The sequence below is a fragment of the Apaloderma vittatum genome, unplaced genomic scaffold (genome assembly GCF_000703405.1).
Source record: "Apaloderma vittatum isolate BGI_N311 unplaced genomic scaffold, ASM70340v1 scaffold15392, whole genome shotgun sequence".
Lineage (NCBI taxonomy): Eukaryota > Metazoa > Chordata > Aves > Trogoniformes > Trogonidae > Apaloderma > Apaloderma vittatum.
This window is the reverse complement of record NW_009704321.1, coordinates 14,398-31,627: the sequence shown is the minus strand read 5'-3', so window position 1 is coordinate 31,627 and position 17,230 is coordinate 14,398. Positions and strand designations below refer to the sequence as shown.

The 17,230-nt window shown below is 37.9% G+C and overlaps 1 protein-coding gene across 1 annotated transcript in view; it reads right to left on the bottom strand.

Annotated features, from left to right (window-relative positions):
- The window catches only part of DPYD (dihydropyrimidine dehydrogenase), a gene marked incomplete at its 3' end in the record, with an annotated part of 137,774 nt that overhangs the window by 110,048 nt on the left and 10,496 nt on the right, over positions 1–17,230 (bottom strand). Inside the window, exons 5-6 of the mRNA XM_009865013.1 lie at positions 12,421–12,605; positions 4,955–5,170 (exon numbers count right to left, since the gene is read on the bottom strand). Of these exons, the coding sequence (XP_009863315.1) occupies positions 4,955–5,170; positions 12,421–12,605 (401 nt within the window). The remainder of the gene's footprint in view (positions 1–4,954; positions 5,171–12,420; positions 12,606–17,230) is intronic.

The following is a 17,230-nucleotide window of genomic DNA, read 5'->3' as shown; positions in this document are numbered from 1 at the left end:
TTAAATAGCTTTTTGGCTTGGCACCATAAATTATAACTAGTTTAATCTAAATTACTATGCTGTAATATCACACAAAAATATACATTTTGTAATACAGATTCGCGTCTGTGAAATACTAATGTTATGGAAAACAATGTGTCATTGTATCATGATTTTTTTACCACCTTCAATTATGAAGCGAGGTGCACACAGTGCAAATGTACAGAGAGAACTAGTTGTAGCCTGAATATGTATATTATAATAACAGCCCATAGAAATGTGATATATCATGGGTAAATTAATTAATTAATTCTCTACCAGCAATGGTTTTAATTTAGAAATGGTTCTGAAAATATATTGTAATATATATATCAGTGAACTGTACAAACATACATTATGACTAGAAAGTTTTTTTTTCACTACAGTTAGTTCACGTTTAATCTAGTTTTAATTGTAGCTTTGCTTTCAAAATCACCCATGCAACTTGCTCCATACGTAACAAAACCAAAAATATTAAAGATTAAAAATGAAGTTAGTCTGCATGTTGATTTCTGACAGTTCTCATAATAAAGGCAAGTGTTTCCACATTATGGAAAGAGATGGCATCACAAATCAATGCATGTCACAACAGAATAAAGACAGATGTATCTGATTAATCAGAAGTAAATTTTAGAAGACAAAGAACTATCTAAAATTACAAAACCACAAATATTTCTGCTATCCCAGTTGTTTTTTTCCCATTTCTACGCAGTCCATACAATGCAGTGAGAGAACAATAAAGCCTGAGTTTAGTTGGTGAATCCCCAGTTTCTGCTGTAAACTTATCACTGTGGTAGTGGGCACGACGTAGAGATGTGCACAATTCATAAAGCCTCTGACTTATTTTGATTCTATGTTTATGCAAACTTTCTGACTACAGGTTTTAATGCAAATTCTGTGTACTAAACAATGATCACTAATAAATTCTAAGTAAATAAGCCAGCTCAGTATAGCACTTCCACTACAAAACTCACAATCACAGTTGTTTAATTAACGTAGTCTCATTCTGTGGGTAGTTTTCTGTACATCTAAGCTCTAAAAGAGGTAATAATTGGTATTCATTTACTGTGGACTCTCAAGTTATGTAGCTCCCTCATTTCTCTTCAATGGTCTGCCAACAGAATTTACAAATATTGCATTGCCGCACAGAGTTACCTGAATAAGACAGAAATACTATCTGAACCAACAGAGCAATGAGCTATTGATCCTGCAGTCAGAAAGAGAAGACGTGAACACAGGAAAAGGTATGTGAAAGTACATTTTTATTCTCCTATCGTTTGTCTTTGCTAGTGATGGTCCGCTTTGAAAGCAGTTATTCTCATTTCTAAAAGAAATCAAATCTACTTTATACTAAAGTAGCCGTGCAAATATGTTTAAATCGGTAAATAAAATTCCACACGTCACTGTGCCCCTCATAGACACCTACAGACACATACAGGTACCATACTCTATAATTAATATTGTCATTAATACTGTATTATCCAGTACCTTGTAAAATATTTAGAGTGCAGGATATTTAAAAGTATAAATACTCTGAAGGAATTTCAGGTGTTTCTCATGCTAGTTTTTTTACGTTTCAATAGTACAACAGTACAGTAGTATACAAGAACAAACTTCTGCTGAATCACTCAGAGTTGAAACCCTCACCCCACAAACAGAAAACACTACCTAGTTGTCATGAAAGCAATTATGCAGCAAAGTACGTGGGTGTTTGAAAAGGGAGTGAGCACGGCAGAAGACAGTGAGCGCTGTGCAAACTCCCTCTGTGGCAACAAGTGATGCTTTCAAGGCGAGGCCAAGACAGACGGGTGCTGGGAAGGCTGGGGGAATAAGTTATGGTCCAGGGGTTAGAACTGCAGCACGGCTACCCAGTAGTTCCCCTGACACAAGGCAGTGTGGCACCACGGGCTGCAGGGACCCCAAGCCTAGAATGTTAGAAGAGTTTTCTGTGCTATGTAGTGAAGGAAGGAGGAGAGGAAGTTCATACGAAATTAATCCTCTGTCTTATGAGAATCACAGCTCTTCAGCCTGACTCCTTTTCATCTTTGTCCTTGGATGTCCTTCTTCCAAGATTTATCCTGCATTTCTTTCTGATCTTACTCCATTACACAGTAGTTAATGCACAGAAATCTGTGGTTAGACCATATATGCTTTTCACTAGCTATATGTCATCCAAACTTAGCCTGCATCAGTCACTTTTGCTGAAGTGCCAAAGGATGCCCATAGTCAATAGGGAACACAGTCAGTTCAATAATTGGCTCTGGAAAAAGGAGCATTTCTGCTGCTAAGCTCCCCATTGTCACACAGGCAGTTTATGTTTGGCTTTCAAGTACTGCAAATAAGAAGGAAGCCCACAAGTTAAACCTAACCAGAGGAGACAAAACGAGGAGACGAGGGATGAGCACAGAATCCTGCTGGTATCATGTACAATCAAGGCTGAAATGGAGGAGCTTCAGCTGCCAGAAACTGTCTAGCAAGCTCCCTTCCTCCAGAAGCTGCTCCACTCGTAGGAACTGTACTGTCTGGGGAGCAGCTTTGCCTCCTCCCACTGACTCTGCAGGATTAGATCAGGAAAAATTTGTTCCTGGTCCTGCTACAAGTCAGCTGTGACTAGCTACACAGGAGAGCTCACTCTGAAATCTCTACTTCCATAGGTACCGCAGTCCAAGACAGTGTTCTGCTCCCTGCTGACCACTCCACAAGACTTTTGTCTACATAATCGGAAACGAGGTTTAAAAAAAATGAAAAAAAAAGCTAGCACATTATGCCAACTTGTATTATTTCAAACTCTCTACCAACTCCTTGTTCTACCATTAGGTCAACAAGAGCAGTCTTTGTGTAGTACTCATTGTTCACATAAGAACTGCTGTACCTGACTGAGCTTTTCTTCTTATTTGAAATATTTATTTTTGTAGCATTAATTACCCTGCTACTGTTATACATAAAAGCAATTTTATTTCTGCAGCACCTTGCAGTCAAGCATTGCAAATCATGTTACAAAGACTGAACATCTGTGGGAAGTGCACCACAGGGAAGAATATAGCAGTAGAAAAACTAGGTAGTACTTGGGTGGGACACAGTCCTACCGCACACAGCAACTCATGATTCAAGAGTGTAGGCACCAGAAAAAGATTACTGCCTCCTACTGAACTTTAGAAGAAAGTTTAGCTAGGAACAACAATCACTGGACTAAAATTCATCTAAAGCACTCTTCTAAACTTCTCTTTAAAATAAATACTACTTGTAACATTTTGCATCTTATTAAAACAAATATATATATAAAAATGTATTTTACAAGTACTTTTATCAATCCGCTCATCTGAAAGATCTCCATCCAAGTCACACCTCCGGAGCATGGCACCCAGCAGAACACTTTCTAGTCACTACTTGAGAAATGACTCAGAGCCTGGTGCTTAGTGGAGTACCAGCATCACTTCCTACAACATGCGTGTCTTTCTCCTGAACTCCCACCCAAGCTGGAACTCAGCCAGTGTCTGTTTAGTTCTTGAGATACTCAGTAATCAACATGCAGTCTGGCAGGACTGCAAGCATATCAGCAATGAAACTGATAAATAAATAAATCTCTGTGCTTTCTATGAGGCGCCCTTAGCCTAGGCACTGAATAGTTACAGCTGACGGTATGTTATACACATAAGTCAGTCGTAAACATACTTGAATGACATTTATGTCCTAAAGAGTGTTTTAGTAAGAAAATCTGTGAAATAGATTGGAATCTCCTTTGGAATCCAGAGAAACACTTACTTCCTTAGGACTACTTCAGGTGTAAGTGACAGCAGAAGCCAGTCTGACATATTTTACACTATGTTGTAGTAATATAGCACTTTGCCCTCATAATAGGGGGCCGCCCTCTATAGCTAATTCACTTATGGTACTTCCCCACAGAGAGGTGGCTGAGTAACAAATATATTTCTCTTCTGTGCAGGTCTCCATCCATCAGTACACATTTATATCCCACCTCTGAATCAAGAATAAAAGCCCCCTGTTTCCCAATTAATCTCAAAGTTCTCTTAAGACCATGCTACTGTTTGTCACTAGTTGACTACATTACCATTATTCACACTGTTCCTTAGGCCTATGCCTAATGATTTACCTTTGATCCTCTTCCTCTCTCCACATGTCAAACTACTTTGACATCCCAGCCCAAATCCTGTTTCTTTTTTCTGCAGCACATTTAACAAAACTGTTGTTTTCTTTCACTGACTAAACTTCTTGCTCAGTCTCATTTTCCCATTTCAGATGTAGTAACAAGAAACCCATCCTACCAGCAATTCTTAGGGCAAACAAGCAATTATACACTTCAAATCTACACAATATGCTTAATGTTAGGTGGCACACTGAGCCATAGCCTCCAAGACTTAATTCTAACTCCTTCCTCTTCCACTACATGTTGCTGAAGGTTTATATCACTGTACTACAAACCTTCGGCACAATTCCTCTTCCTTCCGTAGGCTTGTTTTATGTTGCCTCCATCTTTCACTTCCACTATCCACCCAGCCTCAAGTTTACACCCACATTATCACGTTGCAACTGCAACTCAATTTCAGTGGCTTATCTCGGCAGCGCTTGGCACAGAAGCCGCCTTTCATGAGCTGTGTGATAAAGCTGTTACTCATTCCATTTGCATTCTGATCCCTCACAGAAAACATTTTCACTGCACTGTTTAAAAAAGGACTATTACTCTTATTAGCTGGGTAATATTAAAAGGTTGAGGAACAAAAGGAAAGAATGTAACCGCAAACAAAACCAGAAATCGTGACACCATTGCACTGCACTGTGGGAACATCCCAGACTAGCTGACCTACACAATGCACAATACCCTTTTCCTGTGATTTTTATTCTAGTTAGATTGAATAGTCCAATTCCTCAAAAAAACAGATCATTTTTTTTTTTAATACTTAAAAAAATATTTCCTTACCTTATCCAGGGAGAATGTTTTAGTGACAGCAAAGCCCCATCCAGCTTCAAAAGCTCTTCGAATCATTGAAGAACTGGTAGCAGGGGTTGCACTGGCAAGGCCAAAAGGATTTGGAAACTTCAGTCCAGCCATTTCGACACTGATGTCTACTAAATCGATTCGAGTATAGAAGAGTGGCAGTTCTGGAACTGTAGAAACTGCAACACCATGTAAGGACTGTAAAACACGAACAAAAATAATAACGATTTTTGCTGATTCATTTTTATATATTCAACCCCGATAAGGAAATAATTCATACACAATAATGCAAAATGTAAGTTTTCTGTGTTCAGAGTTGCAAATCAGCAAAACATGCAAGTACATATTTAACATCTTTTGCCCAAACAGCATTCAGGCTGAAATATTACGTCATGCTGGAAATAAAATAATACTAATACTAATAGAAACAGTTCTTTTACATCCTGTACAGCTAGTCAGGTTCAGTCCAAAGGTTTGCTCAGCCATTCTAAACAGCCAGTTTTCTTCTCTACACCAGCAGTGAAATTGTAAAAAAAAACCCAAACAAACCAGGACACAGGATATGCACAGACAGACCCTTTCTAGTTTTCTTTCCAGGTGCCAATCTATAAGAAGTGTAGTGACTTGCGAAAAATGAGGGAAGGCATTCATGTGCAGGATCACTCAGCCCTAATTCAACGTATTTTGAACTCCTGCACTTTCGTCCACCCCTTTAAAGATTTTATATTGCCTACACAATGGGATACATATCAATATATTGAAAATTATCATAGTTTTAATATCTAATTTTATTAATATGAATACTTCAAGGGTGCTGAAAATTAGACTCTGATTTGGGATCAAAGAGCATCATACACATTATGTCTGTGACCCCACAGTCACTTTTGTTTTCATTTTAAAGAGCCGTTTCTCTGGAGAGTCAGTGAAAAGCTCTCAATGAAAAGGTTGCATCTAATACTGTAAAAATTACGTAGAGAAAATCTTTCTTCCATGTATATTGAATAGCATCCCAGTCAGATTGTGGTAGGTAGAAATAAAATATTTTCTCACTCAGATGGTTGACTCAATAAAATCACAAAGAAATAAAGCAGGCATTTCTAACACAGAGAAGCCCTACGCAGTCTGTGTTCCTAATAAGTCTCAGCACAAGATCACAGCAGTTCCCTGTTATCCTTAAAATGAAGATTTCTTCATCAGGATGAAGAGAACCACTATTGGAGGTGTAGAAAAGATTTTCTATAATGAGTAAAAACCTCAGCCACTTATAGATTGCTGCCTTTTGGGTTGTGGGGTTTTTTTAAATGAACTTATTTACTCATTTTTTACATGTGAAAACTAATAAGCATAGATGGGATGAGGTTTTGTTTGTTTGCTTGTTTTAATGCCTTTTTGTTTTCTTAGGCTCATTTAAAACCCAAGAGTTCACATGTCTGTTTTGTTCTGGGACTGCCTGGACTCACATCTATGATTCTGACCCCTTAAGTTCCTCAGACAGAGAAGATACACTTGAGGGCCAAATTTTCTGATGGCTTGAGAGCGATCAAAGTAGTGGAATTGTCCTAGCCCAAATGATGTAAACCTGAATGCATCCCTAATGGTGGATATTTTGAGAAAAGCTAATTTTTAAAGATCCCTAACACTTGAGACCAAACTCCCTTCAGTATCAGTCTCTACCAGTGAGCAGCCAGTGCAGTCACACATTTTATAAAAAGGCACACTCCCCATTTCCTTCCTCCTGAGTGCTTAATGCTTCCTCCATGTCATACTCCCTGGGGCTCTTTTCCTACATCAGGAGAATCTGAGTTCTTAGAAGACCAAACAGTCCAGCACTCTACATCTCAAAAGCTTTTGTTGCCCGACAAATCAAAGAAGAAAAGAAAAAAAAAAGAAAAAAAGGAGTATTTGATTTTGATTATGCTATTTGATTTCATCATTTTAACTTTTCTTTAGTCTTTCTTAACTAAAATTTCAACTGCAAAATGTTGTTTGCAAAGTCAAAACTGAACTTCACAGATCATGCAACTGAAATTAAAGCATTTTTAAAATGTCAGCACCTTTTTTTTCCTACATATTTGGAAGTGAGGAAATATGCTGAAATCAACACTGATGTAACTGGACTCTTCCACTGAACTCTTTAATTTTGATTTGGTAACAATGACAGCAAAGAAAGAATTACAGCCAATTCAATTATATATGCATGTCAGTAATAAACCTCATTTTCCATTTTGAAAGCAGTTATTTGTTAACTCATTTGTTATCCAATATCGTTCAAATGTTCTCCATGAATATATTTCAGTCTGTGGATTGCTCACGAACTATTCATTGCTCGTGTAACTGCAAGTATTGATTGCTATAGACAGATAAACATAGATTAAGCGCTTAATATGCTGCTTAAATTACATTGTATTGTTTTATTCCCAAACAGGATAATTTAATCTCTAAAAGTTGTTCTCATCTAAAATGAGCATTGCCTGAAAGTGATTCTGAACTAGAGATCTCAAATGAGCTTTCTGTGACAAAACAGAAAATAAATTCTATACAAGAAAAAAAAAATAAATCAAATGCACCAGAGCAGTGAACCAGGTGGTTAAATTCACTCATGAAAAGACAGGCCTTGCCTCCTGCGTGCCATCAGGCAAACTGGCCATAAGCCACTTCCCAAACCATAGGCAAAGCAGCCTATCCTTCCTGCCAAGTGTCCCTCACAAAGAGCAAACCCACAAACATTTCCACCCTGATGCACTCCAGCACCTCAAGATGTGCCTAACGGTTTGTTAATGATGGGGTGACCCAGGTGGAAGTGGCAGGGGAGGATTAAGAACAGTTTCAATGGAATGCAGCTGAAGGTTCAGTAGCCAGTGGCTACACAACCTCACAGATTTAACTCCTTCCTGTCATTTCCCTTTTTGCTCTATCTGTTTCTTTTGGTGGATTTTCCTGTCAGCACAATGCTTACAAAATAAAATTTACTAAGCCCCGATATGTTGTTTTCTACAAAGCAAAACTTTCAGCAAACTAAAACGTTTTATAGCTTCCTAAAGTAAAATCATCTTTATATTGAAGGATTTCCCTGACATTGCACAAACAAATAGGAACAGAAAGCCTGGAGGCAACAGTTTATTTATAATAACTTCTCTTGATTTTTAAGAATAGAGGACGAAAAGTATGGCTCGTTCTTCCTCTAATCTGATGCCAACCAGCTGAGCCAACAATATTGCTGATACTTATTGTTCCAGCCATGGCACTTTTTTGAATACTGCAACAAGGTGCTGAAAAAATCCCCAGCATGTTGCAGGCAGTGGCCCTACTTTACTCTAACCTCCATACGCCTAAAGGCAAAAGCAGCACAGTCTGTACTGCAGGGCTGAGAGACAAGAACTCAGCTTTAGACTTGATACAATTTGTGACATTCATCTTCTTCAGACGGAGAAAATTCTTAACCACAGCGATATGGTCTAACTCCATTTTTGGGGCCTTTAACAAAGATAGACTGTGAAAGTGAGTAGTTGTATTACTGTTATTTTTCACAGAGAGCATTTTTCCTGCTGCTTGGAAGAGTTTTCTCGAATACTTTCATCTCACTCCTCCTTTCTCTATTTTAAAACATGCCTTTTTTTCCTTGCATGTGCTTCTTCTATCCCCTCTCTGATTATCCAGTATTTAACTTTGTTAAATAAGCTTAAAATTTGTTAAATATTTTATTTCAAACAATTCCAGAATGGTTGTGTTTGAAAGGGATGCCTGGGGACCATCTCGTCCAACACCCTTGCTCAAAGCAGCATCAATTAGAACAAGTTGCTCAGGGTTCTGTCCAGTTGGGCAGCAATTTTCTAAGCTCCTTCCTGGCTTTCTGTCCCTGGAACAGACATGGTGCTTACTCAGTGGTAAGCAACTAAAATACCAGGTTTCCTGCACTTCTATTTAGTCCATCTTTTTGCAAATGATTCTTTGTTACTTGTCTCCAAGCGTTTCATATGTTGTTCTAGCTAAAAAAAAAGATGCATTCAATTTTTTCTTTGGTTATCCTCAAAAGAAGCAGACAACATAACTAATAGCTTCAAAGACAAGCTTCCTGAGAACCACCCATCTCTGGTATTGATTATGAAATAATGTACATTCATGCATGCTTGAGGAATATATAAGAATGGTCAACCTTCATAAAAGAATCAACAAGTATATCCTTCACATACAAAGCCCATAAAATCTTTGACAGTAGAGATAAAGAAAAAATAGCAAATATACAATACTGGTTGAAAATAACACAGTGATGTGCTCAGAATTCACACTGAATAGCATCTAAGTGAAGTGCAATTTATATCAGTCGGGATCCAGCCCTCTATTCTTTAAGTGAATCATGTACATTTCAGTCTAGGAGAAATATAAAAAGAAACTGTCCACACAGTAAAGAAAAAACCAGATTTAAATAAAAGAAAACTTATTGTGAATTAGAGAGGAAAAGTCACTTTTGAAGAGGGATTTTAGTGAGGAGAAAATGGCAGCTTGACTGCCACATATTGGAAAATGCTCCACAGGTAAGTGCACGAATAGAGCGGGACTGCAGCATTAAGGCTGGCACAGTGGTTCTGGAAGAATCATGATGCAAGATCTGTCTTTGCTCTCAAGGCAGACACCAAAACTTAGAAGCTAGTCCTGCAACAATTGTGAATTACCCTGAATAGAATTATACTACTAAATCCCATTCACTGATTGAAAAGAAATGAACGGTAACTGAGGCACAGACGAGAACAACAGCTTATATTGATTCTGCACGAGATCATAACGTCACTGCTGGACAAAACGGAGGGCCATTACAATCCCCAAACTAAATAAATCACCAAGATTATTTCACAGAAGTTTTTAAGTCATTCACAGAATAATACAAAAAGTTGAATCCAGAAAAACTGTTGTAAATACTAGATAGTTGCTCATTCTGACTGGATCTCTAAGGGCTTGCAAAGAATGGTTCCAGGAAGACTAACTGTATTTTCTAACAGGTTCTACTACAACTATCCTTAGTTAGGCTTTGACTGGTCATGTTTATAGCAAATAACCTGACACAGCTGCAGGCAACAATTTCTGAGATGAACCTATGCTTCATATAGTGGGAGGAATACGTTAAGAGGCAGGAGATATTTAGGCAACTAATGATGGAAAGTTTCCAGCATAAGAGCAGCCAAGAAGCTTCTGTAAATAACTCCCAGTTTTGAACATAAGGCATTTCTGCTGGAGAGTCCTTGAGTCTGGATCTCATGCTTCACTTGACCATGTGCCAGAGCTTGCAGTGATTGGAGTTTCAGGGCACATATCAGGCCCATCTGTTTGCTTAGCCTTTTGCCTGGAGTACGTTGGGATACAAGCAGCGTGACGTTCAAACAGTCCATTCTCCAAATAGTCAGGATGGTGGTTTTGAATTTTAGTCTTTGACATGGTCTTGGGTTGGTTGAGAAATTCTATAGGATAGTTTTATTTTGCTAAAGGCTGACTGCATCATTTATAGATCCTGGTGCTGAGATAGCTGGCAATTTTGGAAATGGCTACCTATTCCTGTAACTAAAATGCAAATGGATAGATATTATCAATGCATTTATTAAAATTTAATGTGCACGTCACTCATACAGTCAGATCACAGGAAGCTTATGTGCCTTAGAATCTCACACTAGAGAGAAAATAAGGTAGTGTGCAAGAGTGTTTTATTATTTGATATTGGAAGTTTCCAGAATACAGGGCTGTGAAATGAATGCATGCACACACATGCACACAAAGGCCTGCACGTCCCTACCCCTATAAACATCAAGGTAATACAATCCTCTAAACAACTTCTTTAAAAAAAAACAAACTCTCCTCCAGTCACTAAAATTTCTACCAGGTCCAAACACCAGTGAAGTAAATTGCCAACTTAGAGCACTCCTCACCGCAGCAACCAGATTTTACAAGGGCTGCACATCCAAATAAATGCCCCTGGGCAACCCATTCATCTAACAGCTGGAAAGGTGACACCTGACATTTGGAAACTTCCCTGTGAAGATTGCTGTAAGGCTTTCCCATTAGCTTCCTGGTGAGACTGTAAGGTTGAATAAGCTGCCTTGAAACCTGCAAAGGGTAACGGAAAGTCTCTAATATCACAAGCCTGCTTGATTTAAAATTCTAATTCTCAAGCCATGACTATTCAGATTTTTTTTTTCCCAAAGTATTAAATACGTTCCAGAGGGAAAAGAAAAAAAAACAAGCTTTGAGGAGGAAGCAACATAATGAAGGAGGGATTTTATGTGATGTGTGTATTTCTGGAGGTTAAAGAGGAAGGAGACAAAAGGAAGATGATACCCTTCTCTCTCCCTATCAGAGCTACCCAAATTCACTGTGCACTAAGAAATTAAGCAAGCAGGTCAGGGATTAAAACATTTTCATAGGGTCTTAAGAAGGCAGGACACAAACAGTGCTTTAGAACAAGTGAGAAAAAATATGCACAGATACTAACAACAAGCTTTCAGTTGAAGTATTTTTAGGAAGTGAAATCAGACCCCAACAGCCTGAAATTGCACAAACATGCAATCAGAGAGGCTTTGAGCAGATGGATGGGGGAGAAAGACATCGAGCTGTTACAGTCCCAGCTTCAGTTGTTCAAATCTCTTTTTGTGGGAGAATGAATCATGTATCATGTTTCTAAAAAGTTCCTTGCACTATGAACACACTCACTGTCAGCTGGTTCTCCACACACAGGCTGCGTCTCCTGTCTCCGAAGGTTCCACTGCAGCTCCTCTAGAATTTGTGCTCTTTCTTTTACCAGAAAAATTAGGGCAGAGGTGCTCAGTCAGCAACATGCAAGCAGCACCAGAAGGAAACATGCAGTTACCAGGGTTTTCAAGTCTGTTTCCCTTAAACTCACATTTCTCAGGTAAATCCTCCTTTGCATTATTTTCCTCTGTGCATTCAGTGCTTATTTTCTGTCTGGCTCCTGTATCCAGTTTATCAGCCTCATCACAGCAAACTTTGGTTGCAGCGTAGATAAACTGAATGCTCTGTAAACTGTTAGTACACAATAAATGTCTTCTCCAGGTAACAACATTGTGAGTACTTAATTTTTGCTTTATGCGCAGTTGTGAGATTTTACTTTTTAATACCGACGGACTTGCTCCTTTTCCACAGTTAAGCAGATAGGGCTTCTACCTGCACTGTATAATGTGCAGGGAGGCTTTCCACCCTTGAGTGGAATCAGTGCTGGCGCCAAGAAAATGTTGCTTTGATTTTAGTATTAAGCTACTGTAAGAAAGCTGAGTTCGCCTACCCAAGCTCAAGTATGTGATACAAGTTGAATGAAATTGTAATGTTCAAACCATCAGATAATCTAGGTATTAGGTTCTCAAAACTAGCATATTTAACCTAAATTGTTTTCCAAAGTATGTTAAAATAGACAGAAATGGGAAAGAGACAAATACTTTTTTAAAAATCACCTGTATATATCTGTGCATGTACCAGGAAGCTTGTTTTCCATCATTTACTGATTCCACTGTAGTGTTGGCAAGACCACCAATGTCACCTCCTGCAAAAACCCAGGGTTCACTTGTTTGCATAGTTTCTGGATCTACTTCAGGAAGACCCCATCTGTTAAACTTGATAGGTGCCAAGGCCTCTCTGACTGTAATTAAGGTGAACAAAAATATGTTAAAAAAAGAAAGAAAAGATGTTGTTAAAATCTGTCAAATATACACTAATAATAATTAGAGAAGCAGTTCCAAGTTCTTTCACTTACTTAAATGTAAATTTACAGTAGAAATTAAGAGTCCTTTTATATACTTAAATGTTTTTGTTGAGCTAATGGAGGTATTCAATTACTACTAGGATTCAGACAGAAAACCAGCATACATTATATGAAACAGCAGTTTGGTAGCATCAGAAAAGTAACCAGTTCCTGCGTGCCTGCAGAGCCCGACCTGAGTACAAAATACACATACACAAGTGTCATGAGGACTGACTGACTCCACATAGGCTCAAGAACTAATTGGTGCTCGTGTCCTTCTGGTCACTCTCTGAGAACACACCTCATATCCCAGAAACTGGAATTCACAAAGTCATTGTTACTGGTGTTACACATCTCCCAGGGAATAAGTCCAGCACTTCTAAAAATCCCATAAATTAATAATATTAACAAAAAACCCCACTTTCTCCCTTTCCCTCCACCAATAGTTTTGCACTACACTTACTATACCACCACACTATTCTTCTGAATAACCTACAATGTACTCTCTTGTGCAACTTAATAGGAAGCATATGATTTTGGACATTTAAAAAAGAAAAATAATGTTTTTGGTAAAATTTCTAGAAATTCATTTAGATCTCCAGAATTTACTTCCCATATTTAGTAACCCTCGCAACAGAAATTACACTGCTACTTTTCGACAGGTCATTATTAAATCTGACTGAAAATTTTCAGATGGAACATTTTCTCACCAGGAAATGTTATGCTATCAAAGCTTTGGCTTTGACAAAGTGGTTGTTTTCTTAAGAAATTTAATTCTGAAAAAGATATATTTCAATATAGTCAAAACCATCCTGTCTTAATATTTAAAACTCAGAACATCCTGAGTAGAGCTCACTTTGAAACTTGTTACTTACATTAAGAATAAAACAATAAAAACACAAATCAAAATTCAATGCTTATATGAGGACAAGATATTTTGTATCTCTTTCACCACAATTTCTGCGGTTTTTTAGAGCATGCATTAAGATTTTTTTTTTTTTTCATGTTAGCAAAGAGCATATATAGGCTTTCTACACAGGAACTTTTACAGTCCTTAAAAATAATCATAGCATGGTTTGGTTTGGAAAAGACCTTAAAGATCATCCAGTTACAATCCCCCTGTCACAGGCAGGGACACTTTCCACTAGTCCAGGTTGCTCAAAGCCCCGTCCAGTCCAGCTTTGAACATTTCCAGGGATGGGGCATTCATAGATCCTCTGGGCAACCCGTTCCAGTGTCCCATTACCCTTGCAGGAAATAATTTCTTCCCAATACCTAATCTAAATCTGCTCCCTCACTTTGAAACTGTTAGCCCTTCTAATCACTACACTCCCTGATAAATAACATGTATCCCTGAGAATGTAGATGTGAAAATCAAAAAATATTTTTTGATATTGCAAGGCATTACAAAAATTGCATTAAATACACATGAATGCTTGGGAAAAATATTCTTGCTCTATATTAACATGATTTTATTATCTGGGTTTTTTTATTATTTTGTTATAATTGCAAAGACATTTTAAAGTAGCTTCATGAAGAAAATCACTTTATCAACAAATATATTTTTGGCAAATGTATCAAAATGAGGGAGTTTTTATATAGCTTTGTCTACAGGAACTGAAGATTCTGCAGTAAAATGCAGCTTAAAATTGCAACGTTCCTCAGGGACATACCACTAGCAGATGCAGATTGCCAAGGTCAATTAAACTGATGTAGTTGAGCTGTCATATATGTAAAAAAGAAACCTGCCAGTTTCAGACAAGAATATTTCTCCAATACAAGGGCAAAGTCGCCATCCCTGTGCATGCCTGAGTACACAGCAAGCTTCAAACGCATCATTCTTGCACTTCAGTGTGATGGAATTTTCTTCCCAGCCTATGTATCTCCCTTCACTCCAAATCATATATTAGAAGTGTATTTCCAAGTGGGATTGTATATAAGCATGGGCAAAGCAGTAAAAAAGGAGGCAAGGCACAAACAGTCACCTACTTGTCCCACCTATGTTCTCTGCCTCACTCTTGGCATACACAAGCATATAATCACAGAACTTGAATCCAAAGTATTTTTTTGTTCAAAAGCCAGAATCACAGGAGATAGTTTTAAGCTAAAAGACTGTGGCAGGTTTTCGTACTAGAAGTATGTAATCTATCTTCAAGACCTATTGCTTGCACAATCCATCTCAACTTGCATATAGCTGTGGCTTAACTTGGCCAAAAAACCCCTATTTGTGTAGTAACAGAATCAAAAACCTAGGAAATGGTTTCATTTAAAAATATTCAAATTACAGAAAGATCACACCAAACACAGCCTGCAGACTGAGAGATTTTTCAGTCTGGAAAAAGAGTTTTTCAGTTTGTTTGTTTGGGTTTGGGGATTTTTTGTTTGTTTTTAAAAAAGAAATGACAGATAGCAGTTCTATTAAGAATGCTTCAGTAACATTTATAAACCAACACATTAACTTTCTCTTTATGTCTCAGACTATCTGTACTTCAAGAAAGCTTTTGATCATCTTATATCTGTCATATATAGGATAACTTATTGCACTGCAGTGGTACCATCTCAGCATGTGGTCCAGACAGTTCTCGCAAGCTAAAGACGTACAGGCTTGTAAATACATGTTGGGAAAAAACCCAGAGGAAAAGTTGGTGTTGTAAGATTTGGTATTGGGGATTTAATGGATGACTTCTGTTTCTCTGAGACAGGACTGAGTCGCAGTAAAGGTGTTAGAGGGCAACATGCTATTGGAGATGTAGTTTTTCAGATGAAATGATGTAAAACTGGAAGTTCTGGCCAGTTATTTCATCTTGTGGAAAAATAGTGTATTACCTCTGTTATCCTGGATCTATTACATTTCTCAAATACATCTTTGGGTTGTTTGTGCTAAAATAGCTGTCTGGACAAAATTATACCAAAAGCTTTTTGAGTGCAAAGAATGCCCAACACCTGCAACATCTCCCCGGTGCCCGGGGATTTGTCTGCCTCATCAGTATTTTTAAAATTGGGAAAGAACATTTTCCTGGTGTCAAGGCTGACATTATATTCAACAGCTATTTCCTTCTGTCTTTTCTATAATCTCCAAGATGGGGCTTAGGTAAATATAAGAGCATGATTTAAAAACATCTTTTATGTAAGAGTTCCTAATGCCCTCACAATTTGGATCTGGTCCCCAGGGCAACTGTGAGGCTGAAGGGACCACCTCCTAGACCACCTGCACAAAGAAAGGGAGAACCTTGATCTTCACAAAAGGAAGTCCCTTCTCTACTCCCGAAAGGGGTGAGAGAGTCTAAGAGCCAAACCTGAGCTTGAAGGGAGGTGATGGCAACTATCAGTTCTCTGAATCACTGTTTGGCACTGAACAATAAACAAACTAGATTCCTCATGGTTTTTTTGACGCATGATTTGGGACAGGGGTAAAGGAAGGAGCGTATTTTAAATCCCTACACTCTCACATTCTTTAAAGTTTAAAAGTAACATAGCTTTTGCTCTCGAAAATTCAAAGTACAATCCTGTGGTTTTGGTACCTTCAACTCCATATCCTGGTGAGATATTACATATAATTGGAAAAGATTCTTCTGGATGAAAGACAATATACAATTGAATTATTCTGATGCTATCAAGTGATGCTAACAAAATCACACCATACAAAAGGATAGTTCTGAATATATATTCCAGACTTGCTGTATTCACAGAGCAAACAAACACAAATGGAAAAGCAGCAGTAAATTAAAGCACTCATAAAAACAATATTAAAATATAAGTGAATACAGAAAAATATTTTAATTAACAAAACAAATCAAATGGAAATGATTCCTCAAATAAAGCTTTAAAAGTGAGTCTGTGTGTGTTTGACTGCCATGACTAATTATGTATCCATGTAATGTGTGTTCAATTTAGGCTTATTTAAATAGCAGAAATGCTCATTAGCTGCAGTATATCTGTGAAGCTTCAATAAACAGTTTAATGGTTTTTATGTTTAACCAATTTCATAAGTTCCTGTAATTTTAGCTGTAGTAGCTCATTAATGTTATTTTTGATATCCATCTTGCAGAATTCCTTTACAGTGAATAGTAACACTACTTCAGAAAAATACAAATATAATCTAACTTTCTTAATCTCAAATGTAAAACTACAGCTGTCACATGCACCAATAGACTGATTAACTGCCCAGTCTGTAAATGCCTGGCAAATAAAGAAAGACACAGTCATGCTTCCCATGGTCTCTGCCTCACTAGCATACTGAACTAGGATTAAAAAGTGGTTTGACTGAGTAAATCTGGGTCCAGCTACGCCAGGAGAAGCTCCTGCTGCAACGGGGTGCTGATCTTGTTTTCTGCCTGTCACCAACAAGCAAATGTGTACTGATGACTATCGGGTGAAAGGGTGGAATCTCTGCTCTAAGTTAACAGGGCTTTAGAAGTCATCATGGAGCCACTTTTGGATGCTGGAAATCAGTAACTGTTTCAGGGTGTGGAACTGCTGCACTCAAACTCATTCAGTAAACCTATTTGTGGAGAAAGTTCCTA